The sequence below is a fragment of the Coenobita brevimanus genome, chromosome 107, assembly GCF_032717465.1.
Source record: "Coenobita brevimanus isolate Jiangsu-jjx chromosome 107, ASM3271746v2, whole genome shotgun sequence".
Lineage (NCBI taxonomy): Eukaryota > Metazoa > Arthropoda > Malacostraca > Decapoda > Coenobitidae > Coenobita > Coenobita brevimanus.
The window spans coordinates 23,149,043-23,168,598 of record NC_137060.1 but is presented as its reverse complement, the minus strand read 5'-3'; the positions used below and the strand labels follow the sequence as shown (position 1 = coordinate 23,168,598).

The window sequence follows — 19,556 nt, the reverse complement described above, 5'->3', positions numbered from 1 at the left end:
GTGTGTGTGTGTGTGTGTGTGTGTGTGTGTGTGTGTGTGTTTGTGTGTGTGTGTGTGTGTTGATATCTTTTGTACGCATATGTTCTGTATGTGTTTATGCAGGTTTATCCTTTTCTAGTGTATTTGTATGGTCATGGAATTAATGTATTGTGTGTGTTCTTACCTAATTGTTCTTACCTAATTGTATCTTTACAGGAATGAGTCAAGCTCGTACTGTCCCGTGTCTTAGACCATATTTATCGTACATATCCTTAAATATGTGAATTGTTTTGGCACACACTATTTCATTCGGTAGTGCATTCCATTGATCAATTGCTCTGTTTGGGAAACTGAATTTCCTTACGTCTTTATCATCTCTCTTCTTATGCAGTTTTTTGCAGTGTCCTCTTGCTGATGCTTCTCCATATGTTAAGTAATCATTTATGTCTATTTTCTCCTTTCCTGATATGGATTTATATAGCATTATCATGTCACCTCTTTTCCTTCTCTCCTGTAGTGTTGGTAGATTCAGTTTATTTAGTCTTTCTTCGCAGCTTAGGTCCCTTAAGCTTGGTATCCATCTTGTAGCGGCCCTTTGAACATTTTCAATCTTGTCTATGTGCTTTTTGAGATGAGGACTCCAGACTACTGATGCATAAGAAGAGAGATGTGTATAGGGTTTTATTTCCTAACTTATAATCCCAATCAGGTCTTTTTCCACTTTTACCAAACTTGATTACATGACACTTGTCCACATTGAATTCCATTTGCCATGTACTACTCCATTCATGAAGTTTATTTAATTCTTCATGTAGCTGTGTGTGTGTGTGTGTGTGTGTGTGTGAGAGAGAGAGAGAGAGAGAGAGAGAGAGAGAGAGATGGGTTATTCTATCACTTCCTCATACGTTTGGTATTGCTGTGATTATTGTTATTGTTATTATTGTTATTATTATTATCATCATCATCATCATCATCATCATCATCATCATCATCATACGTACTCGCCTGTTGTAGTTAGTGTAATAAGAGGGATATTGTGATTTGAGGTTATTGTATTGGTATTAGCCTTACTGTTATTGCCTGAGAGAGAGAGAGAGAGAGAGAGAGGGGGAGAGAGAGAGAGAATGGTGCGTGAGCCTAACTTTAATTTAGGTCACACATTAAAGTAGGAGGATTCTGTTAGGGAGAGAGGGAGGGAGATAACTTGGAGGAGGGAGGGAGGGAGGGAAGGAAGGAAGGAAGGAAGGAGGTGGATAGATAGAAGAGTAGATATGAATGTAGGTAGGTAGGTAGGTGAGAAAGGAGGGGGACAGGTAGGTAATTAGCAGAATATGATGATAGTCACGAAGAAGTGCTGTGGAAAGGATATAGTGCCGTAGTATTGCCTTATTCTTTCACAGGACGACAGGAAATGGGATAAGAAAAGGGCGAAGATCTCTGCCAAGTTAAACTAAAAGGATTATAGACCATATTTCAGGTAGGTAATGAGGGACAGGTAGCTAATTAGCCAGGTAAATTATCCAAGGGGTAGATTGGTCACTAGACAGGTATTTAAGGAGACATGCGAATAGATGGATAGATAGATAGATAGATAGATAGGCAGGTAGGTAGGTAAATAGACAGACACGTTGATGGATAGGTATAGAGAGGGGGAGGTAGAGAAATAGCTTAATAGCAAAGAAAGGTTGATAGAAAGGCAGGTATTTAGAGAGAGAGAGAGAGAGAGAGAGAGAGAGAGAGAGAGAGAGAGAGGACAGGTGTGTAGTAGACAGAAGAGTGAGTAGTGGTAGGAGGCCCGCAGTTAGATCAATAATGGTGCAGTGTCATGGTAGTTATGGTAGTGTCATGAGACCATACCACACACGTCATGGTAGTGTTGGTCGAGTGGATGATGGAAGGTATGGTAGTGACAGTTAGGGCGGGTAGTTGTAGTGTCATGGTAGTTAAGGCAGTGTCGTGATACCATACCATCCCCGTCATGGTAGTGTTGGAAGTTTGGATGGTGGGATGTAGTGTTAATCTGTCGTGTTAATCTGTTGCTATAACTCAGCGGTCAGGTTAGAGTGACGGGGGTATAGTGATGGTGGGGGACCGTAGGTAGGGGGGAAGTGGGGGAACTTTAAGGGGAGAGTGGGGGGCCGTAAATTGAGGAGCTGGAGGGAGGAGGGGGGAAGAGCAGGGGGTACTGTAAAAGGGGGGGCCGTAAAAGGTGGAGCGGGGAGGGGACTTTAAAGCGGGATAGAGGGGGTACGGTAAAGGGGGATAGAGGGGGTACGGTAAAGGGGGGTAGAGGGGGTACGGTAAAGGGGGGTAGAGGGGGTACGGTGAAGGGGGATAGAGGGGGTACGGTAAAGGGGGGTAGAGGGGGTACGGTGAAGGGGGATAGAGGGGGTACGGTGAAGGGGGGTAGAGGGGGTACGGTAAAGGGGGGTAGAGGGGGTACGGTAAAGGGGGGTAGAGGGGGTACGGTAAAGGGGGGTAGAGGGGGTACGGTAAAGGGGGGTAGAGGGGGTACGGTGAAGGGGGGTAGAGGGGTACGGTGAAGGGGGTTAGAGGGGGTTCGGTAAAGGGGGTTGAGGGGGTATGGTAAAGGGGGGTAGAGGGGGTACGGTAAAGGGGGGTAGAGGGGGTACGGTAAAGGGGGGTAGAGGGGGTACGGTAAAGGGGGGTAGAGGGGGTACGGTAAAGGGGGGTAGAGGGGGTACGGTAAAGGGGGATAGAGGGGGTACGGTAAAGGGGGGTAGAGGGGGTATGGTAAAGGGGGGTAGAGGGGGTACGGTAAAGGGGGGGGTGGCGGCAGATTCAACCATTGCCCTTGACGCCAACAAGGCTGGTTTGTAGTAGTGGTAGGGCAGCTGCAGTACGATCAATAATGGTGTGTGGGGGTGCACTGCCATGATTACCATACCATAGCGTAGCATACCATAACATACCCTACCCTACCCTACCCTACCCTACCCTACCCAGCCCTACCCTGCCCTACCCTACCCTACCTTACCCTGCCCTACCCTACCCTACCCTACTCTGCCCTACCATACCATACCATACCATACCATACCATACCACCAAGACTATTACAGACAATCCTTTAACAGTAAAAAAAAATTAGGAGCGAGCGGTTGAAGTGGCCGGTTTGGCTATGGAAGGGAATAGCGATCATGGTTCTAATGGTAGTAACGGTAATGAGAGAGAGAGAGAGAGAGAGACTTTGGTTGGCTTCTGTATAGCAAAAACTATCATACATTCCTTCTCTCTCTCTCTCTCTCTCTCTCTCTCTCTCTCTCTCTTTCTCTCATTAAGATCCACCCGTCCGGCCCTTAATTATTTTCTCTACAGTTAAGCACACACACACACACACACACACACACACACACACACACACACACACACACACACACACACACACACACACACACACACACACACACACACACACACACACACACACACACACACACACACACTCTCTCTCTCTCTCTCTCTCTAGTTCAATATATCGACTTCACATACCCACAACACAGGAACCTAGAACAAGCGCTTGTGTTTGTTGAGAGAGAGAGAGCTTGTGTGTGTGTGTGTGTGTGTGTGTGTGTGTGTGTGTGTGTGTGTGTGTGTGTGTGTGTGTGTGAGTAGTAAAGGTTAAAGTCTGTCATATAGTTAGGCGTTATAGACCTTACGACATTTGGTGAAGGTTAGAGAGAGAGAGAGAGAGAGAGAGAGAGAGATTCAATCGCGTGAGAAAGGGAAGGTAGTGAGGAGAGGAAAGTTAGGGGAGGGGAGGGGAGGAGAAGAGGGAGGGGGAAGGAAGTGTGAGCGAGGGGAAAAGAGGGAATGGGGAGAGAGAGAGAGAGAGAAAGGAAAGGGAGGAGGAAGGATAGAGAGAACGAGTGAGGAAGGGGAGGAGTGAGGGGGAGGGGAAGGGAAGCATTAGGAGAGGAGGGGAGGGGAGGGGAGGGGAGTGGATGTATGGAGGGAGACAAAAAAAAGTGAGGGGAGGGGAGTAATAGAATGAGAGGGAGGAGGGAGGCAAAGGGGAGGAAAGGGAAGAGTGAAAAAATAAAAGATGGAAAAGAGGAAGAGAAGGTGAACGGAAAGAGAGAGGAGGGAATAGAGGAGGAAGAAAAGTAAGAGAGAGAGAGAGAGAGAGAGAGAGAGAGAGAGAGAGAGAGAGAGAGAGAGAGAGAGAGAGAGAGAGAGAGTCCAAAGTTCAATTAGGGTTGCCGAATTGAAACCTAAAAATAGAGATAGGATTGTTAAAGAAGATTATTGATTCTCTCTCTCTCTCTCTCTCTCTCTCTCTCTCTCTCTCTCTCTCTCTCTCTCTCTCTCTCTCTCTCTGTCAAGGAAAAGATAAAAGACTTACTTAACCCTCTAAATAGCCTACACTCGGAGTAAGTGTGGAGTGGGAGTAAATTGTTTCTTTAATAATTCGAGAGAGAGAGAGAGAGAGAGAGAGAGAGAGAGAGAGAGAGAGAGAGAGAATGAGGGGGGGGGGACCTGCATTATTGATATTAAGCTGCAGATAGTCCTTGTCGTAGGGGGTGGGGTCGGGCTGGGGAGTGAAGATAGTGTTGGTGGTGGAGTGTGGAGGTCACACAAAATTAGGTCACATTGGACTTGACCTTTGACCTATAACCTTCATATTTGACACGGAACCACGGTCAAGCTACACCCTCTTCCTGATAAAATTTGGTAACGATCCCTCAAGTAGGTTTTGTTATTGCAATTAAAAGACCGACCCCCGAAAAAAAAAATAAAAACGGACCTGCTACTTACCGAACTGCATACAAGGCCCAGACCCACTATTTCGGGTAGCTCCACCGTCCAGTAATATCGGTGCCACCACTTGAAGACGTCCCTCTCTCTCACCCAATGAAACAAAACCATGTGGCGATAGTGGGAATAATAACAGGGAGAGACATGGTAGGCAAGAAGTTAAAGATACATTGCTATCGGTTTTGCAATCAGAATGTCGATATTGAGGAAGGGGGAGAGTTGACGTGGACAGACAGACAGCCCATTAGATTCCCTTCATGGGGGAGGTATGTGTGTGTGTGTGTGTGTGTGTGTGTGTGTGTGTGTGTGTGTGTGTGTGTGTGAGAGAGAGAGAGAGAGAGAGAGAGAGAGAGAGTTATGGAATGAGTGGTTACGTGCATTGTTATGTCAGAGGAGATCCTTTCCATTACACCACGAACCCAAACAAGTGTGTGTGTGTGTGTGTGAGAGAGAGAGAGAGAGAGAGAGAGAGAGAGAGAGAGAGAGAGAGCTTGTAGGGGTGATTAAGGAAAGACAGGAAGGGGATGGGTGGGAGGGAGGGAAGAAAGGATTAAGGAACTCTAATGGGTAGGAAGGAAGGAAGGAGGGAGGGAGGGAGGGAGGGAGGGAGGGAGGGAGGGAATTAAGGAGGGCGTTGGCGAGCGAAGGAAGGAAGGAGGGGAGGAGGGAACGAATGAAGGAAGAGGGGTGGGAAAGGAAGGGGAGTAGGAAGGAAGGAGGGAGAGAGGGAACGAAGGAATGACTGAGAGAGGGAAAATGGGGGATGGAAGAGGGGAGTGAACGAAGGAGGGGAAGGAGGAGGAAGGGAGTAAACAAAGGAAGGGGAATAGAGGGAAGAAGGAAGAGTAGGAGGAGGAGCAAGGAGGGGAAGAAGGAAAAAGGAAGGAAGGGGAGAGAAGGGAAGATGGTGGAGGATGTAGGGTGAGTATGCAAGAACATAAGAACATAAGGAGAGGATAACTGCAGTTGGCCGGTTGGCCCATGCTAGGCAGCTCCTAGAAGGGTAACTGAACTACTAGAATGAGATAAGGATAGCAAAGATGAAGGCTCTCCCCCGCCCTCCAAACCCTCCAGCCGAAGCCGGCAGGAAAAAGTCAGAAAGATCACCACGCCGTATAGAAAAACTGGCGTGGACATTTTACAGGAAAGTGTGAAAGGAGAATAGAGACTATCATAGTGTAACCTGAAAAGAAATTTTTTTTGAATTAGTATTGGTTATAATATTTTCTTTATTCTATATCCACCCCTTATTTGTCATATGCTTATCTAGCCTATGCTTGAAACTCTCAATGGAAGAGGCAGCAACTACTTTACTGGGTAGCTTATTCCATTCGTCTACTACTCTATTACCAAACCAATTTCTACCGATTTCCTTTCTGAAACGGAATTTTTCTAGTTTGAAACCATTATTTCTAGTTCTATCCTGTATGCTCACTTTAAGTACCTTGCTAATATCTCCCTTATTTATACCATTCATCCACTTAAACACCTCAATTAAGTCTCCCCTTACTCTACGCCTCTCTAGCGAATGCAGACTTAGTCTTTTCAGTCTGTCTTCATATGACAGGTTCCGGACGTCATGTATCATTTTAGTCATTCTTCTCTGTACATTTTCTAACGAATTAATATCCATTCTATAGTAAGGACACCAAAATTGTACTGCGTAGTCTAAATGTGGCCTTACTAATGGGTAAAGAAAAGAAGGAAAGGAGGAGGGAGAGGAAGGAAGAAGAATGGAGGGGGAAGGGAAGGAAAGATGATAGGAGGGAGATAAGGAAGAAAAAATAAGCAAACGAGAAAAAAAAAATGAAGGAAGGGAAGAGGGAGCGAAGGAAGGAAGGAGGCAAGGATCGCACTGGATCGAGTGTCCATTATAATAAATTTTCTCATTTTTGCTCCCATTCTCTCTCTCTCTCTCTCTCTCTCTCTCTCTCTCTCTCTCTCTCATTGTCTGCCTATCTAATTACCTCACAGACACGAGAGAGAGAGAGAGAGAGAGGGCATGAAAGAAAAGTCAAGAAATATGAAAGGAAGGACAGAATGAAGAGAGGAAACTATAGAGGCACATAGGGGAAAGGAAAGAAAGAGTAGGAGAGAGAGAAAAGGGAAGAATGGAGAGAAAACAGGAGAAAGAGAAGAAAGGAGACAGGAAGGAAGGAAGAAAGGAAGAAAAGAGACAGGAAGAAGGACGGAAGGAAGGAAACATGACCGCTTTACTGAAAATCGATTCCTTCATTTTAATTCCTTTTCCTTCCTTCCTCTCTTCGTCTCTTCCTCCCATTTCTCTCCTTCATTTTAATCTTTAGAGCTTGTCAGTCACTCATTAAGGATTTTCGAACTCAGGACAGACCTTATGTGTACATGTAGGAGTTCTGAACATCTTCCTCCTTCTTCCTTTACTTTTCTTCCTTGTTCTTCTTACATTTTTCTTATTTTCTTTCTATAATTCCTTCCTCCTTAGTCTGACGTCCTGTTCCTTTTTCTTCCTTCTCCTCCTCTTCTTCCTCCTGGCTCCAGTTGTCTTCTTCCATTCCCAAATTATTCAGATCCCTTTTCCCTCCTTGCTTCCTCCCTTACTCCGTTTTTCCTTCCTTCCTCCCCTCTTCCTTCCTTCGTTACGTCATTCTTCAATCTCTTCATCCACTTCCTGTGCCCCGATTCATCCCCTTTCTCCTCCTCCTTCTCCTCCTGTCAGTATCGACCTCACGTGAGAATACAACCTGGATCACACCACTCCACACCTTGCCACACCACATAAGAATAATTATAATGAAATATTTAAAAAAAAAAAAAAAAAAAAAGGAAATAGGAGTTTGAGATGACCCAGAATTTCGAGGTCACGATTGCTTGTGTGTGTGTGTGTGTGTGTGTGTGTGTGTGTGTGTGTAATTCACCGGGTCGGTCAGGATCACTTGATGGTCGTGATCGTCAGCATTTTACCCTCCCGGAAGGGAGCTGTGAGCTCATATAGTCCGATCTAAGGGCAAGGCTGTGACCTTCACACACCCGTCCCCTTGCTCAAGGGGGACAGTAACCACCCACTTCGTCAGTGAAACTTTTCGCAACCTGAGCGAGGCGCGAACTCCCGTCTACCAGATGGCAAGCGAGAACGTTACCACTGCGCCAGCGAGCGGTGTGTGTGTGTGTGTGTGTGTGTGTGTGTGTGTGTGTGTGTGTGTGTGTGTGTGTGTGTGTGTTAATAGTTTTTGATTTTCTTCATTTTTTGTTTATGATTCGTCATACTTCAGATGAGAAAAGAGGATGATGATGGTGATACTACAACTAACAACAATAATAATGGCGATGATGATAATGATGATAGTAATAATAATAATAACGATGATAATAATGATAAAAGTAATGATGATATCTTGTTCTGATAAAATAGGTACCGTAGTCTTTATCTTGCTCTAGACAAACACCTCCATTGGACTTCACATATCCCCCCCTCACACACACACACACACACACACACACACACACACACACACACACACACACACACACACACACACACACACCATTGTAGTTTGTCTTCTTGCTTATTTTTTTAATGGCCTCAAATTATAGAGATTGGTATCACTAGGTTATAACTACCACGATCCATAAATACTACCACTACTACCACTACCACATACCACCACCACAACTGCTACCACCACTGTCACCACCATCACAGCTACCACCACCACAATTACTGCCACACCCATCACTACCATCACCATCACCATTGCCACTTCTGCTGCTACTATCACTACAGTTACCACCACCACTACTACCAGTACTACTGCTATCACCATCACAGCTACTACCACACCCACCACCACAGTTCCCACTAAATCGATTGTCAGTGACCCATACTCTCTCTCTCTCTCTCTCTCTCTCTCTCTCTCTCACTCTCACTTCACTCGATTAAATTCTCACTCACCCACCTTGTCTTCCATTCACTCCATTTCTCTCTCTCTCTCTCTCTCTCTCTCTCTCCAATAGGCATATACATTGTTACATTCTCCCACTGTCTTTTCCTCATCTTTTACCTTTAGTATCTTTCTTTTCTCACTTTTGGTCCTTTCTCACACTCCCTTTAAATCCACTATCTTTCAGTGAGCTATCTCTAACGCCTTGTCTCCCTTTAATGTAATCTTTTCTCAGTCCAATAACTTTAATGCTTTCACTCTCTATGCTTCTCCCCTTCCCTTCTCTCTCTCTCTCTCTCTCTCTCTCTCTCTCTCTCTCTCTCTCTTTCTCTCAGTGCTTTCCCTCTGTCTCTCACTCCCTCTTTAACTCTCTTCCTCCCTCCTTCCCAACCCCCTCCCTCCCTCCCTCCCTCCCTCCTGCTCCCCTTCCCTTCCTATCTTTAACTCTCCACTCCCTCCCTCCCTCTCCTCTCTCACTCACTTTCACACTTATCTCTCTCCTTCAATCTCTCCGCCTCCTCCGTCCCTCCCTCCCTCCTGCCTTTTTTCCTCCACTCAAACTATCTGTCAATCTCTCTCTCTCTCTCTCTCTCTCTCTCTCTCTCTCTCTCTCTCTCTCTCTCTCTCTCTCTCTCTCTCGAATGTAACCTATCCGTAAAAGCAAACGTTAGGTCATATTACGGGTCTCTATCATCTCTTCCTCCTCCTCCTCCTCCTCCTCCTCCTCCTCCTCCTCCACCTCCACCTCCTCCTCCTCCTCCTCATTCTTCTTCTTTGTTTCCGTTTTCTTCCAGTATTGACGCATTTTTGTAGGGCAGACTATTTTTAACTCACTAAAAACTTCATAGTTATTTAAAGAAACCCGTGTGGTAGATAATGGGCTGGAAATTGGATGATTCAAAATAGATAGAAAAATAGGTTATCAGACAGTTAGATAGATGGGTAAGTAGATAGAGGATTGAGACAGCCGGACAGACAGACAGACAGATAGATAGATAGATAAACATAGGTAGATTGATGGATACCTGAATAGTTAGGTTGAGATGGGTACATAGATAGCTAGGTGGACATGAGAGACTAATAGATTTATAGGTAAATGAGTGTTAGATAGATAGATAGTTTTTATTGCTTAGAAGATGAGTTAGATGAAAGATAAGTAAGGTAGCTGATCAAGTATTGCCATTTATTCATCGTGTCTTCCAAATGGTATAAGGAAGTTAAAGATAGAATAGGACTCTGATCAGAAAATGTACTTTGGAAAGGATGTAGAACTTTAGCATTGTGTGTGTGTGTGTGTGTGTGTGTGTGTGTGTGAGCTGATAAAGGACGAAAAATCCAGGTGAAGTTAAGGTGAAATATAGCATCGCATTCTGGTGTTAATATTTTGTTACATATCAGAATTCAAGATGGAGAGGTGGTGAATTTTTGGCCCTGCTGAAGTGAAGAGAGTATTGTTAAGAATACAAGTGAAGATGGAGGTCAGGTTAATTAGATGGGTTTTTATTTTATTTTTATATTTTTTATTTTAGGTGTTCTTTACCTCCTTGGACTTATCGACGCCAGATGTCTATTTTGGGATGAGGGAGCATTAGTAATGATGGTTCTCTTGCCGTGTCCGCCTCTTCCTCTTCCTCTTCCTCTTCCTTCTCCTCCTCCTCCTCCTCCTCCTCCTCCTCCTCTTCCTGCAAAACATGAGTTACTGCTGCCACTCTCTGTCTTATTCAATAAATCATTAAGTACTGGGAAAGTTCCACGTGAATGGAAACTAGCAAATGTAACACCAGTTTTCAAAAAAGGAAATGAGTCGCACTCAGGTAATTACAGACCAATCAGCTTAACATCAGTAGTGTGCAAGTTAATGGAAAAAATCATAAGAGATAAAATAGTTAATTATCTAGAAGAAAATAATATAATTAAAGACTCGCAACACGGATTCAGACATCGTCGTTCATGCTTAACTAACTTACTGGACTTCTTCCATGATGTTTACAAATCATACGATGACTCAAGAGCAGTAGATATAATTTACCTCGACTTTCAGAAAGCATTTGACACTGTTCCTCACAAGCGTCTCATGAGAAAAATAGAAGCACATGGAATAAAAGGAAAGACGCAAAAATGGTTACAAGACTGGCTGTCAGACCGAAAGCAGCGAGTTGTGATAAACGGAAAGGAATCCAAATGGCGTAATGTGATCAGCGGCGTTCCCCAAGGCTCAGTACTTGGACCGATACTTTTTATTATCTATATAAATGACATTGATAAGGGTCTAAATTGCAAAGTATCCAAATTTGCAGATGATACTAAAATAACCAGTAAAGTCACTTCAAAATTACAGTGGCAGCAGTTACAAAATGGCCTTAATACTTTAGCAAGCTGGGCAGAAAAATGGCAAATGAAATTCAACACAGAAAAATGTAAAGTGCTTCATATTGGAAGTAACAATGTCCATGCAAATTACAAAATGAACAATATTCAGTTATCAAGTACAGACAGTGAAAAGGATCTTGGTGTGATAATATCAAATGACCTAAAACCAAGCAAGCAGTGTACCGATGCGGTTAAAATTGCAAACAAGCTAGTGGGTTTTATTGGAAGAACTTTCGAGTTTAAATCGGAAAAAGTCATACTTGCCTTGTACAACTCGCTAGTGCGCCCCCATCTTGAGTATTGTGTGCAATTCTGGTCTCCGCACTACAGAAAGGACATTGAAAAATTAGAGAAAATTCAGCGAAGAATCACAAAAATGATACCACGACTTAGAAACAAACCATATGAGGAACGCCTTGAAGAACTTAAATTATTTAGCCTAACGAAGCGCAGGTTAAGAGGGGACCTTATTGAAGTTTTCAAAATCATGAAGGGATATGACAACTTAGACATGAATAAATATTTTGATATAGACCGGTCGAGTCAAACCAGAAGTAATGGCTGCAAAATCATGGGAAAGCGATTCCAATCCCACGAAGCAAAATACTTCTTCTTTAACAGAGTTGTAAATATCTGGAACAGATTACCCTCAGATACCGTGAACAGTATCTCAATTGAGACATTCAAAAACAAATTAGACAAGTATTTGCGCGAAAATCCTCAGCTGACTCTTTTTCTGTCCGAATAACTTGCTTTTATACCTACGGTACATGTAAGTTCATGCCCCTTTAGTCTACAAGACACCCCGTAAACAATGTACCCGTACATAGTGTTGCGTCACGATATTATACATTTTCAATTTATTCGGTGCAAACAAAGCAATATAAGCACAGATTAGGATCTGCACAGATAACCCTGAGTTAACGGTCACTACTCTTACTTTCGACCTGTGATGGGCTGTGGATCACTGAGGGTCCATGTTAGTCAAGTGACCACCATCGGGATTTTTTTTAATGTACCAGGGGTCACTGCTTCAGGATGAAACTTGTGTACTTGTACCATATGGGAGAGTTCCCTGTCTCAGTGGAGTGAACGGAGCTATTGCCTGATTGACTGCTGCCTACCTTAAAAGCGCCAGGCAAGGCTGCTGCACCACCCCTAAACATCCACACTGTGCAGTCCCCTCGTGTCTACAGGACACCCCGTAAACTTAACATAGCGTCACGTCACGTCATTATACCTTTTTCGATTTACCCAAAGCAAATGAGGTAATATACAGTAAGCACAGATTAGGATCTGCACAGATAACCCTGAGTTAACGGTCACTACTTTTACTTTCGACCTGTGATGGGATGTGGATCACTGAGGGTCCCTGTTAGTCAAGTGACCACCATCGGGATTTTTTAAATGTACCAGGGGTCACTGCTTCAGGATGAAACTTGTGTACTGTCCACATGGGAGAGTTCCTTGTCTCAGTGGAGTGAACGGAGCTATTGCCTGATTGACTGCTGCCTACCTAAAAAGCGCCAGGGAAGGTTGCCGCACCACCCCTAAACATCCACTCTGTGCATTGCACATCCACACTGTGCACTGTGCAGTCCCCTTTTATCTAAGACACCCGTCCTATATACTTTTCAATCTCCCCAGCGCAAAGAAAGCAATATAAGCACAGATTAGGATCTGCACAGATAACCCTGAGTTAACGGTCACTACTCTTACTTTCGACCTGTGATGGGCTGTGGATCACTGAGGGTCCCTGTTAGTCAAGTGACCACCATCGGGATTTTTTTAATGTACCAGGGGTCACTGCTTCAGGATGAAACTTGTGTACTTGTCCCACATGGAAGAGTTCCTTGTCTCAGTGGAGCAAACGGAGCTAGGGCCTGATTGACTGCTGCCTACCTTAAAAGCGCCAGGCAAGGCTGCCGTACCACCCCTAAACATCCACACTGTGCAGTGTGTAGCTTCCACGTTTTGTCCACAGACTTCCCATTAACTCAGTGTAACCGGTTTATAATGTCATGCCGTAACTATTATTTTATTTATTTACTTTCTCTTTCAGTTACTCTATCGGGTAGCTTATAGATAAAGTATTATAGAATGTGACTTTTCCTTTCCAATGTTTCCTATAAAATTTCCATGTCAGTTTTTCCATGCTGCATGGTGTTTTTTTTTTCTCACTTTTTCCTGGAGGGTTTGGTGGTGGGGGGAGCCTTCTTGCTTTGCTATCCTTATCCTTCAACATGTAGAGTTAGATCTTGTAGTCATAGTTTTCTCTAACAAGCAGCCTCGAAAGGACCATAAGGTCTGTTGCTGTTTGCTTTCCTGTGTATTCCTGTGTATTCCTCCTCCTCCTCCTCCTCCTCATCATCATCATCATCCTGCACTGCCCTTTCCTCTTCATCTTCATCGTCTCCTTCCCCTTCTTTCCTCCTCCTCCTCCTCCTCCTCTTCTTCTTGCTCCTCCTTCTCTTCTTCTTTTTCTTCTCTTTCTCCTCCTCAAACAGCTCTTTATCGGGACAATGTCAATGTTTACTCCATCTTTCCCTCCCTTTTCTCCCCAGCCCCCCCCTCTCTCTCTCTCTCTCTCTCTCTCTCTCTCTCTCTCTCTCTCTCTCGTCCATCTCATCTCGCCATAATGAAATTTGCCCTTATTACTGTTTACCGAGAGAGAGAGAGAGAGAGAGAGAGAGAGAGAGAGAGAGAGAGAGAGAGAGGAAAGGATAGAGAGAAAGACTGAATCTGGGAAACTGGAAGGCAGAGAGGAAAGGAGGAAATGAAGGGAGGAGGGAGGGAGGGAAGGAGGGAGAGGGGGAGGGAGGAAAGGATACATGGAGAGGGAGGAAGGGGAGGGGGGAAGAATGGGAGTGAAAGAGAGAGAGGGAGGGAATATGAGAAAGGTAATAGTAGACAGGTAGAAAAATAGATAGACTCAGATAGATAGATGGATGAATTGCTGGATAGATAAGAAAAAGAAAGGGATGAGTAATGACGTCATCAAGGCCCAGTGACGTCATGAAAAGGGACAGCACACCCCTTTAATGCTATGAGAGAGAGAGAGAGAGAGAGAGAGAGAGAGAGAGAGAGAGAGAGAGAGAGAGAGAGAGAGAGAGAGAGAGAGTCCCCCTCCTGTTCTGTGATTGTTTTTCTTACTTAATGTTTTTCGGATATTTTCTTACGTTCCAGTGGCTGTTTATTTTTTTCTCTCTCTCTCTCTCAAAATCGAAAATAGTGAACATGGCCGAAGTCTAGAATTGCACGCCAGTTTTTGTAAATTTTTTGAACGGATCTGAGAAAAATTCGGCAGTTTTTAGAGAGAGAGAGAGAGTTGGCGTGAGAAACTTTGACCCGCCCTATCGCCTAATATATTGACTCTCCCTTATAGCAGAGAGAGAGAGAGAGAGAGAGAGAGAGAAAGGGGGAAAAAGACGTGGATGGGAGGGGAAGAGGAGAAGGAAAGGGAGAGGTTGAGACGACAAGGTGGAGACAGGACGGGAAGAGAGAACAGAGATTGAGGGGAAGTGACGGGAGAGGGAGAGAAGACGAAGTCAGGGGTGGAGAGAAGATGAAGGTAGAGGGAGGGAAGGAAAGGGAGAGAGATGGAGGGAAGGTAACGGGAGAGGGAGGGAAAGAGAAGGGAAGGAGAGGGGAAGGAAAGAGAGGGAATAAGGGGAGAGAGGGAGGGTAAAAGTGAGAAGTGGGGTGAAAGGCTAGGGAAATGAAGCGAAGAGGGAGGAGAGAAGGAAAGAGAGGAAGGGAAAGGAAGGAACGAGATAAAAACAAGAGATAGGAAAAGAAAAGAAGAGCGAGTAGCAACGGAGATGTGAGCCGGATGTAGGGAAGGAAAGGTGGAAGGGAGAGGAGAAAGAAGGAATGACAGAGTGACGAAAGGTAAGAAATAAGAGCAGGAAGCATAGGAAGAAGGAAAAGATAATATGGAAGAGGAAGGAGCAAAAAAGTAGAGGAAGAGAGAGTAAGGGGTGAGTTGGAGGAAGGGGAGGGTGAGGGAGGGAAGGAAAGGGAGGAAAGGGAGAGTGAAGGAAATTGAGGGAGGGAGGGAGAGGGGAAGACCATAGTGCGTGACCAAATTATCGATCCTGCCTGAGAGAGAGAGAGAGAGAGAGAGAGAGAGAGAGAGAGAGAGAGAGAGAATATTACGAGAAGTCCCAAAGAAGCTCAGGTATTGTTGATGATGATAACGACAACAACAGGGCTCTATTAAAATTCCATCGATAAAATCGGGTCACACAAGAGAAAATTCCAGGTTGAATAACAGATCTATAACAGTTTTTAATCCATGTTACTTTACTTAATGTTATTTTATTTGGTGTTATTTTTTCGTTTTTTTTTTTTTTAGTGGCTGGATTTTTTTTTTTTAATAAACTCTCTCTCTCTCTCTCTCTCTCTCTCTTTCTTTTGTAACTAGGATATAACGATTGTGCAATATTAAGTGCATTCGTGTCTCTTCCTCTTTCTTCTTTCCATCCTGCATGTCTTCTTCAAAGTGTTGATAGTATCCATTAGGCGAGTGTTAGTAGTAGTAGTAGTAGTTGTTGTTGTTGTTATTATAATAATAGTATTAATAGTAGTAGTTGTTATAGCAGTAGTAGTAGGAGTAGCAGCACAGCAGTAGTAGTAGTAGTTAGAGTAGTAGTAGATGATTACAACTAACCTACCAGTCAGGGTTAGTGATCCCTGACGTCACATGCCGTCCACCAGTTAGCGTTGAGTGACCTCTGACGTCACAGCCCGTCTTCCAATCATCAGGCCCTTGATCATTGACGTCACTGTCAGCTCGCCAGTCAGCTTCATGTGATCGATTGCGTCACACCCCGTCCACCAGTCAGTGTCTGATGTATGACGTCACTAGGCTTGTGACGTCACGCATCGATTTGTATACGTCATGGGAACGGGGGTGGGGGTAGGGAAAGAATGGAGATACGAGGAAGGGGAGAGAGGGAGGGAGGGAGAGTGAGTGAGGGAACGAGTGGGGCAGAAAAAAAATAGTGAGAGAGAGAGAGAGAGAGAGAGAGAGAGCATGTTGATGGAAAAGATAACATTATTTTATTTTTCATTTTTATCGCTTCAGCTAAAAGGTAGATAAGCATGTTTTTGAGGGCTAGAGAGAGAGAGAGAGAGAGAGAGAGAGAGAGAGAGAGAGAGAGAGAGAGAGAGACGTACTGTGTGTGTGTGTGTGTGTGTGTGTGTGTGTGTGTGTGTGTGTGTGTGTGTGTGTGTGTGTGTGTGTGTAGGCCTAGAAAATCAGTTTATTCCTTAGGCCCAACCCAGCAGGCTAGCTGTTGTTCTCCTCACTTTAACTTGACTCAGGTTTTCGTCCTGTCGCATATTTCACATTGCTCAGTGGCGGAAAGACTATGCTACAGCCCTCCATCCTTTCCATAGCACTTCTTCGTGACTAGCATTATAGTCTTGTTTTAGTGTAATGGAAAAATAGCAGTTTTATGCCGAATGAAAACAAAAAGAGTGTAATTACTGCACTTCATCTCATCCCACTACTGAGGTACTTTTTTTGACAGGCTAATTAGATACCTGGTGGTCTAGTGGGTTCGGTCCCACCACCTGGAAATGTCCCCGAGCAGCACTGTATGAGTAAGAAAGTCTATCCATAATTTCCCTTTTATTTACAAATTTCATGTGTGTGTGTAGTTTCTCATCTGTCAAGGTGTTTATTGCTTCCTGGACCCTGCCTCATCCCGTCCTTAGGTGGGAAAGGAGGTCTTAATGATGATGATGGCGATGATGTTTCTTTTTCCCTTATTGCATAACTGAATGATGCAGACACTGACCACATTTTTCCATTTCATTCAGTTATTTATTATTTTGCTTTGTTGCAAGGTTTATTGTATTGCAGAGCATTACAAAGAGACACAATTTTTCAATCATCTTTTCCCATTTTACTCTCAATTTCCTTTTCTTCCAGGGTACTCATTGCATTGCTGGAAGTGCAACAGCAAGTTTGACCCTCGTTGTGGAGAGACTGAGTTCGACCCCTCCACACTGTCTGATGTGGACTGTGAGCAGCTGCCCGAGGCCCACAGGATTGGACGTAGTGCTATCTACTGCAGGAAGATTATTCAGAGGGGTGAGTTAGGGTTGTAGAGTTGTCTTACTGTAATTTAACACTGACTTTTGTCCTTTTACAACTTATTTTATGTACAGAACATCGTTGGTCGAAAAAGACAGTCTTGTACCTCTTCGTCCTTTCCACAACACTTCTTTGTGGCAAACATCATGTTTATTTAAGCTACTGTTACAGCTCAGATATCATGACAAAGAGGATGGCAGTTTTGGCCATTAGAGTAGTAGTTGTAGTAGTAGTAGTAGCTCAACTGGCTGTAACCCCAGTGGATAGCAGGAAACCAGCTCTTTCATCTTCTTGCTCCCAGAGATGTTGAGTCATGCAGAAGGATTGTCAGTTTTGAAAGTATGGTGCATGAGGTAAGTATGTTGTGGTGTGGGGAGCTGCCTTAGAGTGAGAGCATGGTGGATTGTTTGTGAGTTATGTGTTGGTACTGTAGCAGGGAAGGGTGATGGTTGCATCATAGTCTGACTAGGTGCACATGTATCTCTCTGGGTAGGGTAGTTTCTGAGGGATGCTGTTTGGATGGAGGTTTGGACGGCTGTGCTGGTGATGTGTTTATGTATGTATTTGTGAAATGAAGTGTTTGATGGAGACGGAAGAATGTTAATAAGACATTCTTTGTAGTGTCAAGCAGTTGTTTGTTTCTTTGTGGTGGAAGTGATGCAAAACAAAATTTAAGGTTGGGATGGGTCCTTAACTGAAACAATGAACTGTGTGCCTTGCATATCCCAGTGGTCCTTGATTGGAAGAGTTTTTCTTTTTTGTTGTAGGTGATATGTATGCTTGGTCTTGGTGCATCCATGCCATAATTCATAAGGCTTTGCTTTGAGTGTTTTTTAAGCTTATCCATGTTTATCTTGGTTAAAGGGGGGGCCAGCTTGTGTCATAGTGTGGGGAAATATTATCAAGTGCTTTCTTTGCATGTCACACAGAATGGGCTAATGATGTCTGATTCCACTTCAGCAGATAGGTGGTATGAAGCACATGAGTGTGGATGTTTATGTCTGTGGGATGGAGTCAGGATTTAGGGGCTTGAACCGTGCGTGGGTGAGAGTGTGGCACCTTTAATTGGGAAGACTTTTGGTTCATTACTCCTCCTGTCAGGTTTATTCTTGCTTTCTAGATCCTACCTCATCCCATTGTTAGATGGGAAGAGAAATCTGGATGATACTTTATTTATAATGGTGATGATGATGATGATGACATATCCACTTTGTCTCCCACAGTCCAGAACAATGTGCGAACGGTGCGAGGATGTGGGTGGATTGAGGAGACCAAGGTGAAGCCCGGTGAGTGTTACACCCGCACTGGCACCAAAGACATCATGGTAACTTACTGCCACTGTGACACCGACAACTGCAACTCTGCCTCATCTCTTGCTGCCTCCATGGGCCTTGCCACCCTTGTCTTGGCGATTACCCGGCTTTTCTAAAGCTTAGGGGTAGTGATGCAAGGAATCCAGAGTACAGGTACTGTATTTTGAGAAGTGAGGGACTACTCGCCAAGGAGAGAATGTTCAAGAGCCAGGAAACATCTTAACGATTGCTCGGCTCTTCTAAATTTTCAGGGCAACAATGAGGGAAATTTGGAATGTTTTGAGACGCAAGGGAATGTTGTATTCAACAAGATGTTTAAGAATCAAGAAACGAGGAAGTTTCAGGGAATATTAAACAACGAGATGTTCAAGAAGGGGGAGGGTTTGTAAAAGGAGGGAGTATATGACAAAGAGAAGAAGAAAATTGTCGAGAGGAAAAGGGGTTTGAAAAGTGAGGGAGCATTTGGCAAAGGAAGGTAGAAAGATATTTAAGAAGAGAGGGAGTTGTAGCAGGCTGCAAAAATTTCAAGAGAGTGAGAGAACAAGAAGAAATGAGAGAAAGAGAAGAAATGTTTGAGAAGCAAGAGAATGAGGAGAGAGGGGGCTCAGACCAAGATTATAAAAAAATTTGCAGAGAGTACACAGAAGAATGTTCCAGAATCAGTGTACTTAGATGAGATGCTGTACTAGAAGGGGAAATGTTTAATGGGAAGTTGTTTTAGAATCACTTACAAAACTGAGAGACTATGCAAACTGAATATTCTAGAGGGAATACCAAAAGGGTTATAATTGTAGAGAAATTTGAGCTCTAGCAGAGGATTCTAATAAGAATTTTTGTTCTAAAAGAAAGAATTTGAAAACTGATAAAAGGAGAAGGAATATATTGAGCAACTCAGGTCTTGAAAGGACATTATGTAAATTTGGTGTTTTTTATGTACAAGGATATTTTAGGTGTGAAAGTATAATAGATATGGCAATGGGAGGGAGGGGAGATTCTGACAGGATGCTTTATGATGGAGATCATGAGAACTGGTGATGCTCTAAAAGGGTTTAATAATGTATAAACTCATAGAGTAGGAGAGAGATAAATAAGTCT

General features: G+C 43.9%; 1 protein-coding gene across 1 annotated transcript in view; it reads left to right on the top strand.

Annotated features, from left to right (window-relative positions):
- LOC145416620 (uncharacterized) overlaps positions 1–19,300 on the top strand; it is a 24,603-nt gene extending 5,303 nt beyond the window's left edge. The window contains exons 2-3 of the mRNA XM_080285553.1: positions 16,984–17,145; positions 18,372–19,300. Coding sequence (XP_080141679.1) covers positions 16,984–17,145; positions 18,372–18,577 — 368 coding nt within the window. The 3' untranslated portion in view covers positions 18,578–19,300. The remainder of the gene's footprint in view (positions 1–16,983; positions 17,146–18,371) is intronic.
- The last annotated feature ends 256 nt before the right edge of the window (positions 19,301–19,556 follow it).